We start from the raw sequence: 19,146 nt of genomic DNA, 5'->3' as shown, positions 1-19,146 counted from the left end.
AATTTGCCACAAACCCCAACCTTGAGCAACCACCACCCTGGTCGGTCAGCAGCTATCAACATCAAGGCAAGACTCTCCACCAGCAAAAATATTATGACTTGCTGAAGGTTCCAATGATGATTAGCATTTTTTTTTTTAGCAATAAAGCATTTTTAAACAAAATTATGTATGCTTTTTAAAGACATAATGCTGTTGTACAATGGACTACAGTATAGTGTAAGCATAACTTTCATGTGCACTGGGAAACCAAAAAATTCATGTGATTCACTTTATTGCAATATTCACTTCATTGCAGTAGTATGGAACTGAACCTGCAATATCTCCAGGGTATGCTGGTATATGAACACAACTATCTATGTGTGATATTTACTCCAATTATTTATTTACACGTTCCAACAGGAAATAAAATAGGACAGGAGAAAAAAAATGGCAAGAAAAAAGTTGAGGTAGTGGGAAAGAAATTAACTACCTACCTAATGTGATAGGTATGAATAGTAAATCCTGGTGTCTGTGAGCCTATACTGACAAACTTGGCCTCCTCTGCTGAACCCAGACACACACACACACACACACACACACACACACACACACACACACACACACACACATCTCTGTCTCTTATCATTTCCTCTTCAACCTTTCTCCATACCCAAGTCAATCTTTTTGAGGCACTGGAGCTTTTCTTGCCTCAGAAGAAATAGAGTCAGCCTGGTGACTGTAGGAACTTCTTGGAAGCCGATCCTCTATACATAGAAGTGACTGTATGTCATATAAATATAGCCCCCAATCCAAACTAAATGCACATCTAATTCAATTTCCTCTTACCCATTTCCAAAAATTACTGATGTAAAAATCTGTAGCTTTTTGAAATTTGGCAAATAATTTAAAAAGATGTTTTAGGAGTATATGGCCTAATCAATACATATCTGTGGTTTTCTGGCCCAAGGACCATCAGTTTGGGACCTTTATACCAGAAGCCAAAAGTAAGGGGGTCGGAAAGCAAAAAAATGTGATCAATTTGGCAAAATTCAGGAAAACAGAAACTAAACACAGTAAGAAAACATGATGAATAAAGGAAAAAGATACATTGCCTAAATAAAACCAGACATGGCAAATGTTGTATTTGGCTACCAAAAGATATGAAGGCTCAGATTTAATAATAATAAAAACATAAAAATCAGTTAAAATAAAAACGATACGACAAAAAATGGAAATAAGAGTGAATATCAACATTCCAGGTCAATATGGTTTGGCTGTGTCCCCACCCAAATCTCATCTTGAATTGTAACTCCCACAATTTCCACATGTCATGGGAGGAACCCAGTGGAAGGTAACTGAATAATGGGGTCAGTTCTTTTCTGTGCTGTTCTCATGATGGTGAATAAATCTCACGAGATCTGATAGTTTTAAAAACAGGAGTTTCCCTGCACAAGCTCACTCTCTCTCTCTTTGCCTGCTGCTATCCATGTAAGATGTGACTTGTTCCCCCTTGCCTTTCGCCATTATTGTGAGGCCTCCCCAGCCACATGGAACTATAAGTCTATTAAACCTCTTTCCTGTATAAATTATCCAGTCTCGGGTATGTCTTTATCAGCAGTATGAAAATGAACTAATACACAGGTAAAATTAACAAAAGGAAACAAAATTCACAATATTAATATCAGAAAAAAGAACTCAAGGCTAAAATATTACATAGCTAATGAAAGCTAGATTCTACAGGGATGCAGCAGATGTGAATTTTTATGGAGAGAGCAGCAAAGTATCAAAATATGTAAAACAAATAGTGTTAGAAAAAAAGACTCTGAAAAGCCATCGTCAGCATGGGAAGCTAAAATACACATTTTGCAATTAAATTAACAATCTATAGGTCAGAGGACTGAATGTTTAAATAATTAACAAGGTGATCTATAAATGTTTAAATGTATGTGTACAACTGGCTGGAGTTGAGAAGGGATCAACCTCCCTAAATGTATGTGAAGGCAGGTTTCCTACTTGGATCTAGTCAACTGTTGCCAGATGGATTACAGGCCTAATGTTTCTAGATGCTTCAGAAGAATCTAAAGATGTCTTCTTTATGAATAGATACACACATGCACACAGGTATGAACTTTGTGTCCAGTTTAGGCAGAATATACATTTTAAATGCCCATGAACACTTATAAAATTGATCATACATTGGATTAGAGATTCTGATCACAGTGCAACAAAAACTGTCCTTAAACTCATCCCAACAATAAACACTAAACACCTACAAATAAAAAATACTTCATAAATACTCTAAAATATTAATCAGAACAAAACCACTACTGTTAAGAAATGAAGAACAAGGAGAACATGATATAGCAATACTTATGAGATACAACCAAAGCAGGTCTCAGAAAAATGTCTACAGCTTTTATAAGATACATTCATTGGAAAACAAGAAGCATGGAAAAATAAACAAGCATTCGATCCAATATATCAAGTAAAATCCACAATATACAAGGAAGGGTTGCTCACGCCTGTAATCCCAGCACTTTGGGGGGTCAAGGCAGGTGGATCACCTGAGGTCAGGAGTTTGAGACCAGCCTGGCCAACATGGTGAAACCCCGACTCTACTAAAAATACAAAAAATTAGCTGGGCGTAGTGGCGGGTGCCTGCAATCCCAGCTACTCAGGAGGCTGAGGCAGGAGAATTGCTTGAACCCAGGAGGTGGAGGTTGCAGTGAGCTGAGCCCACCACTGCACTCCAGCCTTCGTGACAGAGTGAGACTGTCTCATAAATAAATAAATAGATAAAAAAGCAGAAAAAGTAAAAAGTAAAAACAAACACAGTAGAAATCAAAAGAAAAATCCAGCTCAAATTTTGGAAATGCGAAACACTCCAGTAAGTTTATTTCATATATGAATATACTTTCTTGGTGAGGACATGTTGAATAGAAGACATTTTATAGGCCACAGAGTTGGGTACTTCAGGAAAAAAACACACCAAAAATATTAAAACATGTGAGTGTGTTATAGACTTTATTTTTTAGAGCAGTTTTAGGTTCATAATAAACCTGTAGATATTTGCTATATACCCATCTAACTCTTGCTCCCCTATCCTTGACAGCCTTTCTCATTGTCAGCATCATGAACCACGGTGGTACTTTTGTTAATACTGATGAACCTGCATTGACACATCATAACTCAAAGTCCAGAGTTTATATTAGGGTTCATTCTTAGTGGTATACATTCTATGGGTTTGGACAAATATATAATTACATATATCTACCATTGTAGTATTGTACAGGGGATGTTCATTGCCCTAAATATCCTCTGTGCTCCACCTGTTCATCTCTCCCTCCTCCCAGTAGTCTGGAAACCACTGATCTGTTCACTGTCTCCATAGTTTTGCCTTTTTCAGACTGCTATACAGTTAAGATGTGTTTTTACTGTTATATTTCAGGTACATGAATAAGAAAACATTATTATGTAAGATTAATAAGGATCAGAATGCTTCATGAGATGCACATTTTCTGTATATGTCTCATAATCTCCAAAGTATTAAAAAGAAATAGTTTCTGGACATAGAGAGAAAAGCAGCTCATCTCTTTTCATACCAGATCAACTCACAGTTTCACAGGAATATAACATATGTTCTTAAATAATTTCATAGTAGGGATAATCCTATTAAAAACTAAAATACCAGCAATATGTGTTCCAGAATTCAAGCTTTACAACATTATAATTTAATGGGCACGCCCTGCTTAGTGAGCCCTTAATCTAACTTGAAAAGATCACAGCATAGCTCTGTCAGGGTGGGCTTCATGCTATACTCACATCATTTATGCAGATAAAAAGTAACCAGAAATTCATTAATCTTTTTTACTGGCTTGTGGAAAAGGGACTTAGATCTTGGCTGGGGTGGGTGGGGGCAGGGAGTGAGAAGCAAGATTATGTCATATGTGGAGATTTCCACATATGAAACTGTACACTATAAAGAGCATTCCCTTAATAATGCATGTAAAAATATAGGTAGGGTGGTAGGGTCAATATGAAATAAAACTGGTAAGGCATTTTTCAATTCAATTCAATTCAATTCAGTTAACACCAAAATAGGCATTTTTTAGAATGAACTCTGTTGTAATCTTAAATTAAATTCCAGACAACCATATTATTTCACCTTGAAATATGTCAGTATGTATCTCTTATAAAGACATTAAAAAAAAAATCATGACATCACACCCCCCAAAATTAGCAATAATTTCTTATTTGTAAGCTTGAAAACAGATTGATCAGAGATAGGGCTTAGTAAATAAGGTAACAGAATAAAAGAAAACCTTACAAAGGTCTTGACAAAATTGCTGAAGTCTGGTGTCAGTATATATTAAATATACTAGTGAACATCTTGCTATAGGTTGTTATAGGTCAGAGATGTTTCAACTCCATTTAATTGGTAGTGGCTGATTAGAGAGTTAAGATTTAGATAACAGTTATAAAGGCCAGCATATGGTCAAATGTAATGCAATTCAGTTAGTATTACTCTCATACTTTTATATGAGACTTTTATAAGCTTGACTATTTTTATAAATTCTAATTTAGATTTATATAAATATTAAGATTACCGATTTTATTACACAATTGAAATCAACACTAAAAAGCTTTAAGTCATAGAAACTGTAGGCTTTCCTTGTTCATTAAAAACAAGCTGTTTGAATTTCAGAATGATTGTTTCATATTTGCACATAAAAGCAATTGCTAGACTAAGCTTCATTATAACTAGAATGATATAGAAGGAATTTAAGCAGAAAATTTCTAAGTTTCCTTCTGGCAGTAAAGATTCACAATTCTAAAAAATACTGCTCTTTTATGTAGATCATTTTACAAGAGATTTACCAGGGATCTTATAGGTCATCTTGCCCAATCTCATTTTCAATGCAGGGAAACCCTACTCAACATGACATTAATACTTTATAATTAACACTAAGTTTTGATACCAAAATCAACTCATGCTAGCCTTGTCTGTTCTAATTTAAAGGTTCTTGATTTGTTTAGCAGTCTAATTCTGCTCTAGTATTTTTTAATATGCCCAGATTCTGATTTCTTAAGTATTAACTATGACTGTTTTCTCCAGGTCAGTGTTTCTGACCCTGATCTGCTAATAGTGCCCTAATCCTAGGTTGCTTCTTGTAGCTCATGGCTTGTTTTTCTTCCCCCCAGCTTAAAAAGAAAGGTCTGAGCCTCTTCCCTGAACATTCAGGCTTTCAATGTACCATATAAAAAAATGAGGTAAACTTAAGCCATTTAAACTGTGGTTACCAGGGTGCTGTGGGATAGTTTAAATTATCAAAGAAAATACAGCTTTGTTGAATATCTGTTGGATACCACACAGACTACTAGATGAGACAGTTCACAGTTTCAACAGCAGATCACACTACATTAATTTTGTTGATATCATATTTTTTGCAAAGTTGGATTTTTGGTAGTAGATGTAATAATAAGCATAAGAATCACTGTGGAACAGGACATGAAGAGCAGTGTCCAATCTGATCCTATTGTTTGAGAAGTTATGAAGTCCACAACAGAAGTATATATTACACTTGTAAATAACTGGTTAAGAATGACATAAAACATTATTTTCCTTAAATTAATGTGTATTTTTCCCTAAGGGCTACTAAGTTTTTTAGATATAAATGCTTATTAAGTTGTTTGGACATAATTATCTAATAAATGACAAAGTTATATATTTCCTTTGGGTCTAGTACTGCTATGAAAAAATTACCAACGTGCTAAAAGTGAAAGTTCGGAAAGCTCTGACATATACATTCTTTTATGTATTTGGAATACTGTATTTAATCATTCAACAAAAGTGTTAAATACCTAGTGTGTTTCAGGAACTGTTTTAGGTTCTGGGAATCCAGTAGTGAATGAGATAGACAAAGCATCTGTTCTCATGGTGTATATGTTCTCAAGGAGAGAAAATAGACAATTTTTAAAATGTGTAATTGCTATGAAATATTACACAGAATAACCTGATAATGACAGGAATGTGGAAGGACAAAGTTTAGTTAGGATGCTGGAGGCGCATTTCTCTGAAAAGGTAACTTTTCCACTGAGACACATCAATGACATTCAAAGCCATTAAAAAAAAACACACACAAATGTGTTTTACTCATCAACAACCAAATAGTTCTACATCTTATCATTCCTTCTTCTCTCCTTTTTCTTAATAGACTTCTCAATTATATCAGAGGAATGGTTGTCTTCTATTTCTGTTCTGGATTGTTTTTTTTGGCCATGAGAAAAATCAGTACACTTTACCTAAATGAGAAAGTGGTTCTTAAGGCATAACAACTCATTGTTTGCTACCTATATATTAGCTATATAGTACAGTGATAAGTACAGTACATGCTTTAGTACAGTGATAAGACAATAAAACAATAAGGATGAGTGGATGTTGGTTATCACTTCCTTTTCAGCTAACAAGTGCTCTGAAAACATAAAATTTTTAAAAAAGGTGCTGAGGGCAATTTGTGTTGCTTATATCCTTAATATCTTTCCACAAATCACAAATTGGGTGTGTTCCCTTTTCTACTTTACCTCCATCATTCTGTAAAGTTTATTCCCAAACATTTGATGGCGATAAGCACTCATACATCCAAGCACAGTGCTACTGCTGCCGTTCACTTTTTCTTTTTTGCGGGAAGACAAGGTCTTCCTCTGTTGTCCAGACTGGAGTGCAACAGTGCGGTCATAGCTTACTGGAGCCTCAAACTCCCGGTCTAAAGTGATCCTCCTGCCTCAGCCTCCTGAGTAGCTGGGGCTACAGGCATGACCACTACACCTGGCTAATTGTTTTAAAATTTTTTTACAGACAAAAATCTTACTATGTTGCCTAAGGTGGTCTCAAACTCCTGGCCTCAAGCGATCCCCCCTGGGAATACAGGCATAAACCACCGTGCCCAATCTTGCCTTTCACATTTTTAAATCATACTAATGCTCTTCCTTGGTTTCAACCTATTTTATTTGAACCATAATGTAAATTATGTAAGGATTTGTAAAGTATACTAATGTTCATATCTATCATTTTCTTAAAAATATGAGTTTATTGTAGAAGCACCCAACTAACAAATCCAGATCAAGGTGTGTAGTTTGAAGTTTTAACTGGGAGATCTCTAAGTTAGTCACTGTCAACATTCCTAGTTCTCCTTTGCAACCTTCCTTCTATGAGACTTGGTACGGATTTCCACTGAGTAGAAAAGCAAAACTAGTAAAGATATCAAACTATTCTTTTTTCTCTGCATCTTTCCCCTATTGCAATATTAAGAGTAATCTGGTGAGCTGTAGTGAATTAAAAGTAATTTATCCTCTCAAAAAGTAAGGGTTATTATGTCATTAACTTTTTTTTTTTTTTTTTTTTTAATGACTAGAGAAAATTCAAAAGAACAATGGACTGACTGTGAATTGAAAGATCAGGAACCTGGCCCTGCTTTGCCACTAACAAAATGTATGTATGACTGGGCATTTCACTTATCTGGGTCTCTGTGGTAGGCAGCATCCAAGGTATTTCCCAGTAGTCCTCCCTCCTGTATTCACACCTTTGTGTAATCCTCTCCCCTTCATTATAGGCTGAACCTAGTGACTCACTTCAAATGAGCAGAATATAGTAAAGGGGATGGGATGTCACTTCCAAGTCTGTTTAAGTTATAAACAGACTGTGAATTCCCTCTCTGGCTTGCTTTCTCCATGGCATACTCTGAGGAAAGCCAACTGCGATGCTCTCAGCTGCCCTACAGAGAGGCCTGTAGCAACTAATGCTCCCAGTGAACAGCCAGTGAGGATCTGAGACCCTCATTCCAACAGTACTTGAACAGGATCCTGCTAACAGACATGTAAATAGACTTGGAAGTGGGTCCTCTCCAAGTTGAGCCTTGTGATGAGGCCACAGCCCAGCCTACACACTGATTGTGTAGCCTTGTAAGAGGCTCTGAGCCAGAGGGCCCATCTAAGCCATCCCAGGATTGCTGGACCACAGAAACTGTGAGATAATAAATGCTAGCTGTATAAACCACTAAGTTTTAGAGTAATTTATTATGCAGCAATAGATAATTAGTATAGCCTGTGTTTCCTTTTCTGTTATACAAAGAGTTTGGTTTAAATGAGCTTTTGAGTCCCTTTCTAACTCCAAGATTCAATGAGTACACTTACATTGGTTGCAAAGGCAAAAAAGAGAAAACACACATAGACACACAAACTACAATTTCATGTCTTAATAATAAAATTCACAGTTCAAAATTCTATGGTAGTTTTAAATAAGGTTCAAGATTTGTTCACTTCCCCTTGAATATAAGTCATCTCTATTAGCAGCACTGCAATTAAAAAGAAAACCTAGGAAAACAGTCTTCTTATAAATGTCTTGTTAATGGGGAGATACAAAATACACATTCGTCCACTATAAGAACTTGACATATTTGGGTTAAGGAATATAACATGTTTGGCAGTCTTTGCATTAAAAAAAAGTAGGGATAATATAAGAAATTTAGTTATTATAAATGTCAATAATATACACAAATCTTAATATTTGCTTTATTCTAAAGCTCTTTCTGAAAACAGTGTTTTCAGGTAGACTGTGATAAAGATGTATATCTTAAATCCTAAGGAAACTACTACTTTTTTTAAAGTGCGATATACTCAATAAGTCAATAGTGGAGATAAGACAGAATCATAAAAAATACTCAAACTACCTCAAAGCAGGCAGAGAAAGAGGAAAAAAGAACAAAGAAAAAATGGGTTAAGTAGGAAACAAAGTGGCACAGATCTAATGTTCTTTCCAGTAAATTTTAAATTATTAGAGAAAACAGCACAACATAGTGGAATAACCAGTACAACAAGAGTGAGAAAACGGGCTTTAGCTCTAACTTTGCCATTTTTTAATTTTATGATTTCGGGAAAACTGGTTTAACTATCTGTAAAATGGACAAATAGAAATCATCTTTGGTAACTCCAATTATAAAACTCTATGAATCTAATGGAAAATGTAGGAAATATAACTTCTAAATATTTAAAAATGTAAAATAAATGACGGTACACTATAATTCAATGGGCCATCCTTGTAAAGTATTTATGAAACCACAGGAAAAATACTTATGACACAATTCAGGAGGAAAAAAGGAAACAAAACATCATATATACTATCATCACTAATACAAAGAAATCATGAAACCAAATAACAACAATAACACAACTCTGTACTAAAAGCAAAAACAAAAACCTGTAAAGAAATTTGCAAGTCTTACAATGATTGTAAGACCAGGGGTGATTATTTTTCTTTATCAATTTTGTAGTCAGTAAATGTATGTGAAGGTTATGATGTCTTAATGGAATAAAAGTTTTAAATGTTCAGTTTTAAAATAGTAATAATGATACCAAAAAAAATCGTGCTTTACATATTTTCTATATTCTTGAAAATTTATTTGCAAACAAAAGTATAAATCTAATTCCCAAGGAGGGGAAAAAGCTTTCAAACATTTCTATTTTATTGAATGCTTCTCATTAGCTCATGTCTTTTTTTCCATCAGTAGCCTTTAAGAGAGAATCCAAGGAGAATTTTCCTGACTCTGAATTTATTCTCAGACTCTGAGAATATCTGAAGAACAGTTTCCCAATTTTCAAAAGGGACAATGCTGCTTCTTCCTGACTGACACCACCATTTCGTAACTCCACTCTCTAAGCTCCTAAGTAGCATTACTCAGAAAGTGATGATCCCTAGGCCTACTGAGTCAGAATCACCTGTGGTCACCGTTAATGCAAATTCTGAAGCCAATTCTTGGCTTATTCATACATAATTTCTAGATGTGGGGCCTTAAAATATGTATTTTAACAGGCATCCTTAGTAAGCTTTAGCATAACAGGGACAACAGTCTAAGTACCCAAAGCATGTCCCCTGGACCAACGCACTGGCATCATCTGGAGACTGCTTAGAAAAGCAAACTTTTAGGTTCTACCTTAGACCTACTGAACTAGAAACTCTGGGGTTAGGGCCCGGAAATCTTTAACAAACACCCTGTTGAATCTCATGCATGGAAAGTATGAGAACTATTGCTCTAAGGCAGTGGTCTCCAAACTTTTTTGAACACTTATCAGTAAAAAAAAAAAAATATTTTGAGTATGTTCCCCATTCTCAGCATATGTAAATTACATAAATATATTACTGTTGATCGATATATCACATATAGCACATACATGACCATTCATTGTACAAGTTTTTGTTTGGGTGTATGTTTTCAATTCTCTTGGGTGTAAACATGAGAGTAGACTTGCTGAGTTATATTATCATGTTTAACCTTTAAGGGACTGTCAAAATGTTCTCCAAAGTTGCTGCAACATTTTACATTCCTAGCAGCAATATATGAGGATGCTAATTTATCCACATTCTAGCCAACATTTGTTATTATCTGGTTATTTTATTTGTAGCAATACTATTAGGTGTGGAGTGGTATCTCATTATGGTTTTGATTTGCATTTCCCTAACAGCTAATGATGTTGAGCAGATATTTATGTGCTCAGTATTTATCCATATCTCTTATTTGAAGAAATGCCTACTCAATTTTAAAATGCCCATTTTAAAATTGGGTTGTTTGTCTTTTGTTATGGAAATAATATTGCTTTCTATTTTTCAGATACAAGTTTCTTATCAGGCATATAATTTGCCATAATAGTCTCATATTATATGGATTGTGGTTTTTTTTTTTTTTTTGGATGGTGTTCTTTGAAGTACAGAAGTTATTTGTTTTTGTTTTGAGACCGAGTCTTGCTCTGTTGCCCAGGGCAGAGTGCAGTGGCGCACAGTCTCCTGCTCACTGCAACCTTCGCCTCTGGCGTTCAAGCGATTTTCCTGCCTCAGCCTCCTGAGTAGCTGGGACTACAAGTGTGAGCCACCACGCCCGGCTAATTTTTTGTACTTTTAGTAGAGATAGGGTTTCTCCATGTTGACCAAGGTTGTCTTGAACTCCTGTCCTGTCCTCAAGTGATCTGCCTGCCTCAGCCTCTGAAAGTGCTAGGATTACAGGCATGAGCCACCATGCCCGGCCTTAAAAGTTTTAAAATGTTGATCATGTCCAATTTATATTTTTTATTTTATTGCTTATATTTTTAGTGTCGTTCTTAGAAGGCTTTGTATAATCCAGTATCACAAATAATTGTCTGTTTTCTTCCAAGAGTTTTATAGTTTTACATCTTACTTTACATCTTCCGTCCATTTAGAGTTAATTTATGAGTATGACGTAATATAAGGGTTATTGTAATCTTTATGATAGGGTTGTAAATGAGATTATTTTCTTCCTTTCATTTTCAGATTGTTCACTGCAGGTGCAAGTTCAACTAACTTGTATATTGCTTTTATATTCTGCAATATTGGTAAACTTGTTTAGTAATTGTAATAGTTTTTCAGTGGATGTCTTAGGATTTTCTGTATAGAAGATCATGTCATCTGCAAAGAGAGATAGTTTTCTCCATTCTCTTTTTCCAAAGTAGAAGCCTTTTTTTTTTCTTTTTATTCCTAGTTGTCCTGGTAAGAGAAGACGTCCTCGTCATTCCTGATTTTAGGGAGAATACATTTAGCCTTTACAATTAAGTATGATGTTAATTGTCGTTTTTGGTAGATGTCTTTTAACTGGTTGAGGATTTTCCCTTCTTTTCCTAGTTTGTTAAGTGTTTTAAGCATGAAAATGTGTTGAATTTTATCAAATGCCTTTTTTATGTAGGCATTAGGGAAATTGAGTGTCAAAATATTTCACAACTCATTGAACAAAATAAAAATCCATGAATCGATATTGATACAAATAAAAGTGGTTGTTGCCCTGTATACTATTGATATGATGTATTATTTTAATTGACTTTTAGATGCTATATCAACCTTGCCTTTCTGGGGTAAATTGATTTGGTTATGGTGTATGATTTTTTTTTTAATCTCTTGCTGGATTTAGTTAACTAATACTTTGCTGAGAGTTTTCACATCTATATTCATAAGAGATGCTACTCTGTTTTCTTTTCCTGTGATGCCTTTATATTAGTTTGTTTTAAAAATGTTATAAATCAACAATTTTGAAAATGCTTTCTGTGTATTCTACAAATGAGCAAATTTCTCAGGATTCTTACTGTTCAACCTGAGAAGACTAAAACAAACCCTCTGCTTCTGGATTAGAATTAGAAGTATCTGAGTATCTGTTTGATCTGATTACACACGAACGTATACACAAACTGACACACATATATCCTAGTTGTGTCCAAGAGAAGGCCTAAAAGCAGTAGCATACTAGTAGCTATTATTACAGTGTACATCCAGATCTTGGAATAAAGGCTACTTTCAGCACTAGGTCAGACAAATGACAAGATAATCTTGGAACATTTTGTGATGTCAGAAATTAACGAAGTGCTCCAGGAGTGATGAGAACATGTCAAAACGATGTAGAAGTTACTTTGAAGGGGCTCTTACTGACCAAATGCGGGAAAATTTGAGTATCAAAATAAATACTGATAATAATAGAATGTAATCCATTGAAAAAATAAGAATCCATAAATTTATCCTGATACAAATAAAGAAAACAAATGATAAGTGGGGAAGAGAAGGGAAAGCTTTTCCTTAGTCTGCCAATTAATGAATGTAGAATAAATTATGGATGCTAGAAAGTCACAATTTTGCAAACATTATAGTAGTTAATGATAATTAATTCAGGCAACAATCATCAATGGATGCTATTTTGGGTTGTATGTGTTCTCTAAAAGTTCATGTGTTGTAAGTTTAATCCAGTGCAACTTTGTTGGAAGGTGAGGCCTAATAAGAGGTAATTGGGTCATGAGGGCTCCGCCCTTATGAATGGATTAGTGTTATTATTGAGGGAATGGGTTATTTATTGGGAGGGTGAATTGTTATAAAGCTAGTCTGGTCCCTGGTGTCTCTCTCTGTCTCATGTGCTCTCTTCTGCCTTCCACCTTCTGCCATGGGATGACCCTCACCAGATGCTAGTACTATGCTCTTGGACTTCTCCACCTCAAAAACCATGAGCCAAATAAATTTCTATTTTTATAATTTACCTAGTCTATCATATTCTGTTACAGCAACAAAAAACAAACTAAGACAGATGCTAAATGAAAAGCAGGTGAGGAATAAGATATGTACATAGTCTCAAACTATCACAAATTACTTAATTGCAAAGTAAAAAATAGTAACATTACAGAAGAGAAACCTGGCAGGTGCCATATTAACTAGGCTTAGCATCATCATTAACAAAAACAGGATAAACGAACATCCCATGCCTTTTCTGTGGTGCATCACTTCTGTAGTATTCTTGCCCCAAATCCATAATATGAATCTAATCAGACAAACTCAAATTGATGGACATTCTTCAAACTAATTTGCTTGTACTCTCCAAAAATATGAAGATCATAAATGACAAAAGAGAAGCTAATTCCATATTAAAGGAAACTAAGGAAACTTGAAAACTACATACAATGTAATCTTGAACTGAATCATGAATAAGATATAAGATAAATATAAAAGACATTGGGACAATTGATGACATTTGAATATAGGCTATGGAGATAATAATACTGTATCCACATTAAAATTCCTGATTTTGATCATTCTATTCTGGTTATATAAAAGAATGTAAGGGTTAAACGGGTACAATGCCTACAACTCACTTTCAACTGGTTCAAGAAAAATATAGACATACACATACACCCATATAGAGAGGGAGAGAGAAAGAAAAAGAACTGGAGCATGAATGATTTTTAAAAAATGGGGCAAAATAAAAATGTAAACAGTGAATCTGGATTTTTTGGGTACTTTTTTTTTTTTTTTTTGAGACAGAGTCTCGCTCTGTCGCCCAGGCTGGAGTGCAGTGGCCGGATCTCAGCTCACAGCAAGCTCCGCCTCCCGGGTTTACGCCATTCTCCTGCCTCAGCCTCCCGAGTAGCTGGGACTACAGGCGCCCGCCACCTCGCCCGGCTATTTTTTTTTGTACTTTTTAGTAGAGACGGGGTTTTTTCACTGTGTTAGCCAGGATGGTCTCGATCTCCTGACCTCGTGATCCGCCCGTCTCGGCCTCCCAAAGTGCTGGGATTACAGGCTTGAGCCACCGTGCCCGGCCTATTTTTGTAATTTTCTGTAAATTTAGATTACATTAATACAAAAAAGTTTTAAGGCATATAGGTCAACACCAACTGCAAACCACCCTGAATTTTACCAAGAATGTATCAGGAAATTTAGTTTCAGAAAGTATAATATACCAACTTGCTAAAGCAACAGAAAGCTACTTGTATTGTAAAATGAAAAGATCGTATGTAGCAGAATGGAAACAAAAAAAGAAGCTAACACTGTCTCCAACATATTCATTTCAGAAAGCTGTTTGTTCTAAAGGGTAAACAGAAAAAGTTCAATTTCCTGAAGATGTAATCTAGTATTATCCACACCAGGTGCAATATCCAATCTTATCCAAATAAATCAGCCCAAACTTATGCCTCTAGGAGGAATAAAGGTCAAATTCGAACAAATTGTCCATCTCAGACAGAGGGAAAGAATGTGAGATGTGCTTTGTACAAATAAAATGAACTTGTGTTCCAGAATAGTTATTATTAATGACATGACTTTGACATTACAGAAAAAAATTACTTGAGGTTAGCCCAAATTGGTAGTTATTTTTAAAAATATATTATATATACGCAAACACAATAATTCTTTTCATAAAACTTAAAGTGAAAGTTCTGAAATAAACTATCTACATATTTATTAAGACAAAAAATCAGAAGTGATTATTAACAATTCTCAAATAAGCCCATGTAACATGGTGAAACCCTGTCTCTATTATAAATACAAAAGTTACCTGGGCATGAGGTGTGCGCCTATAATCCCAGCTTGAGAATCCCAGGATTCTCAAGTAATCATAATTTCTATATATTATGAAGCCATGAATGATGTTTTTATCTTTCTCCTGTTTTTTTTTTTTTTTTTGTGGGTTTGTTTTGTTTTGTTTTTAGAGATAGGGTCTTACTCTGTTTCCAAGGCTGGAGTGCAGTGGCATGAACATGGCTCTCTGCAGCCACAACCTCTTAGGCTCAACAGATCCTCCTGCCTCAGCCTCCCACATAGCTGGGAGGTGCGTACACCATGCTTGGCTAATTTTTAAATTTTTTTGTAGAGATGAGATCTTGCTATGTTGCCCAGGCTGATCTTGAACTCCTGAGCTCAAGTGATCCCCCCACCTTGGCCTTCCAAAGCACTGGGATTACAGGCATGAGTCACCCCACCCGGCCGTCTTTCTCCTTTTTTCTTTTCTTTCTCTTCCCCTGTTTCTCATATTCTTTTCATTTGTGTTTCTCCCAACTACCCTGCTTGTGAAGGTTAACCAGAACATTGCTTAGTTTTGCCAGTGGCACTCAGAGTTTACAGAGGTTGTGGACCTTATACAAGGTATGCGCAAGAAGTGGCACATTTATTCTGACAGGGCATATAAGTGAAGCAAAATATCTTTCAAAGCATCTCACAGAAAAATTATTCCTGCTAGGAAAAGAGTCTCTGGGCTTCAGAATACGAACTATCCCACACAGACATGCTATGCACCTTAGAAAACAGCACTATGGCAATTCCTGACCACTGTGGGAAAAGTTCATTTTGACTTAGAAGTGCTTCACCCAAACCCGCATTATCTTTGTCAAAAAAAAAAAAAAAAAAAAGATTAGTAGTTAAACAAACTAAGAGACAGAATTATAAATGCAAAAAAATCCAAAAATTTACATTTTATTTTAAAAAATCTTAACAAAAATATATTTGTGTTTTAATTCTTCCTTCCCTTAGCAATAGATGTATTTTCACTTTTCCTTGCTTGTTCTACTTCTGTTCTGCTGTAGAATACTTCTTAAGAATGCTAATAGATTCATGAGTCCAATTTTGTTTCTAAAGAAAGGAAGATTAGGCCAAGAAAGATGACTCATGCCTGTGATTGGGCACTTTGCGAGGCTAAGGCTAGAGGATTGCTTGAGGCCAGGAGTTCGAGACCAGCCTGGGCAATAAAGCAAAAGGCTCCATCTCTACAAAAACTTAACAAAAGTTAAGTTAAACATAAAAACTGTTTATGCCTCAACAAAAATATCAAAGTACTGGGTGAGAGGAGAAAGTAAAGCTAGGCACTGTGCAAGTTATTTTATACATTATTTTACTTAAGAATGTGAAGTAAATATTATGATTCTCCAAGCTAAGAAATTTAAGGCTTGGAAATATTAGGTAATTTGCTTGAGATTAAGTAGCTAGGGTACAGCTTTAAATTCAGGCCTGCTTGAAAACTTGAGTTTTGCTTATATGACTGCTTCCCTGGAATTTTTCTACTAATGCTATAGCAACATAATAATATCTTGACTTTTCAAATAAAGCAGGAGGAAAATAATTCCAGAAGTAAATGAAAATTTCTGAAATAAATTATAAGGATATAGTATGTACTATATTTTCAGACTCTGCTAAATTAATCGATACTTGACTATTCAAGCAATTTCATAAATCAAATATAAATTATAAATTAATACTTCTATTATAAAAGAATCATCCGACATGAGTTAAATGTGGGAATCACTAGCAAACTAATCTCTAAAAGTTAATTAAAAAAAGATGGGAGGTGATAACAGCACATTTTCCCCTTTAGTGTCTATAATATCTTCTGCAGTGAAAGATATTCTCACAATGACACGCTCAAATATTTCATCCGTTCATTCTGTTCAGTCAGTTCTTATATGGCTCAGACTTCTTGCTATCAGCTGGGGAACAGGATATAGTAAAATTTCCTATAAGTTTTATTCTATCAATCTGGTTGCTAGCCAGATACAGTAGCACATACATTAACTTAGCCAAGAAACATTTTCCAGAGCATTATAAAAAGAGGCCTTAGGGGAAACCAGTGAGTCAATGAACAAGGCAGTCGAATATTGTGAGACAGCTCTTCCCTAGCCTGAAATCTCAGTTCGAATTCCCTATAGTGCCCATCAATTTCACACTTCATCGTCTAGAGCAGGTTGCTGGTAATAAGTCATAGGCAACTGATGTGGTGAGGATACCATCTTTGACGTACTCCTGGGTCTATTCATCATGAGAAATGGCAGAAATACATTTTGTGTTGCTCTTGTTAAGGGAGGTTGATTATTCATTATTATTAACATGTATTTGTTGGCAAGGAGCAATATGACACATGTAATTAGATTCAACATATGCACTGCAGGGTTTGTAATCAGGCAGTAGTTTTTTCTCTCTTGAGGGGAAAATAAGTAAGAAAGAAAGATCAGGCTTAAAATCTGAGTATCATATATCTTTCTATATAAAGGAGCACTGTTGACTTAAAATTAATTCTGACTTAAAAGAAAATTCCTTCTCTCAAATATCTGAAAAAACTAACTAATACTAAGTGAGCATTAATAGGCAACGCCTGAATCTTTTCCCTGTTAGTGGCCTCAGAGTTGGGTGGCAAAATTTGGCAAAAGTAAATCTGTCAAACCAATTACTTAGTTCAAGCTTTTTATTTGTAACTCTCAAAAACATTCTTGCTACAACGTTCTATTTCATATCAAACCCATGTTACTATTTAATACCATAGATAACTAAATTTCTTACTAAAGAGTGTCTTTCTATATATACCTTCATTTAACAATAAATATACTTGACAAACTGCAATAATTTGACAGAGAACCTTGCAGGGAAAGTGTTATTCCATACTTAATATTTTGCTGATTGGCTAAAAAATGAAAAATGTTAAATAAAAATAAAAGAATTGAGAAATATAAGTTTTCAAACATTCTAAAAAATTATAAAAGAATTTCTTTCCAAATTTCCAAAATTTATGTTTTACAATTTTTGTCGTCCTCCAGACATGATGCACTGAGAAGAAAATATCACTTCTATGCTATTCCTGCTCCAAGTGCATCACCTGATTCTAATTATCAGAAAACAGCAGACAAATCCAAATTGAGAGACATTCTGCAAAATAACTGGTCTGTGTTCTTCAAGAATGTTAAGGTCAAGAAAGACAAAGAAAGACTGAGGAAGTGTTCCAGATTAAAAGAGAAGCAGAGAGATGCGACAACTACATGCAAAACATAAATATGGGATTTTTCTGTTGTTATAAAGGACATTATTGGGACAAATAGCAAAATCTAAGTAAGGTCTGTGGAATAGATAATAATATTGCATCAATCTTAATTTGATAATTGTTTTTCGGTTATTTAAGAAAATATCCTATTTTTTCTTATTTTTAAGAACCTCACACTGACGTATTCAGGAGCAAATGATGGTTGTCATGTCTGCAACTATCTCACATAGTTCAGAGAGAGAATGAGTATGTGTGGGTGACACAGAAAGGGAGAGAAATAAAGTAAAGGTGTTAAAATGTTAACACTGAGGAATCTGGATAAAAGGTATATTAGAATTATTGTACTATTCTTATAACTTTCATATGTCTGGAAAGTATATTAAAATAAAAAATTTAAAAAGAGTATGACAGAAAAAAATCTTAGTTACATTATTATGGAACATACTATAATTCAATACATGTTTAATTAAAATAAAATGACCTTGAACTTCACATAATATATATCCCTTGATTGTTTTCGCGTATCAAGCAATTGCAACTGTTGTAAGCTGTCACTTATATAGATTTCTCTCAAATTTAGCTATACCAGTGGGGAAAAAATGGCATGATAATCCTTAACAGCTGACAACTTAAAGCCATTTGCAAAGTATTGTCTCACTAATTCAAACAAACAGGAAGAATAATATATAGCTGAAATAAACAATATTTTAAAATAAACGTTTTCTTTGTACTTCTAAATGGATATTGCAAACAAAAATATTAAGGAAATGTTGCCATACAGAGATCCTTCAAGCTAGTGTCAAAGATGAAGTGTGCATGTGTATATATATACACATATATACTATAAGTATAAATGAGTTTTTGTTATTTAACATGTAGTCTATATATGGGCTGTTAAAACACAGGCTAATATTTACTGTATTCTTACTATGCCAATGCTTTAGATGCATTTATTAAACAAACCAACCCATCGAGTAGGTTTTATTATTAATGTAAAGCTTAGCTCACACTTCTCCCTGAAATTACATGTCATTGGCTTCCAATGTTTTTCTGTTGTTCA

The 19,146-nt window shown here is 34.7% G+C and overlaps 2 protein-coding genes across 13 annotated transcripts in view; one reads left to right on the top strand and one right to left on the bottom strand.

The window, feature by feature from the left end:
* Positions 1 to 18,580, top strand: part of LOC114678372 (uncharacterized) — a 109,966-nt gene extending 91,386 nt beyond the window's left edge. For all 10 annotated transcript variants that reach the window (XR_013417255.1, XR_013417257.1, XR_013417258.1 and 7 more), the window contains 2 exons: positions 7,392 to 7,468; positions 17,866 to 18,580. Coding sequence is in view for 2 of the 10 variants with exons in the window: in XM_078002070.1 (XP_077858196.1) it covers positions 7,392 to 7,468; positions 17,866 to 17,879 (91 nt within the window). In the remaining 8 variants the exon portion in view is untranslated. The remainder of the gene's footprint in view (positions 1 to 7,391; positions 7,469 to 17,865) is intronic.
* GSTCD (glutathione S-transferase C-terminal domain containing) overlaps positions 1 to 19,146 on the bottom strand; it is a 132,294-nt gene that overhangs the window by 48,322 nt on the left and 64,826 nt on the right.

This window comes from Macaca mulatta, chromosome 5 (assembly GCF_049350105.2).
Source record: "Macaca mulatta isolate MMU2019108-1 chromosome 5, T2T-MMU8v2.0, whole genome shotgun sequence".
NCBI lineage: Eukaryota > Metazoa > Chordata > Mammalia > Primates > Cercopithecidae > Macaca > Macaca mulatta.
This window is presented reverse-complemented; position numbering and strand designations above follow the sequence as displayed.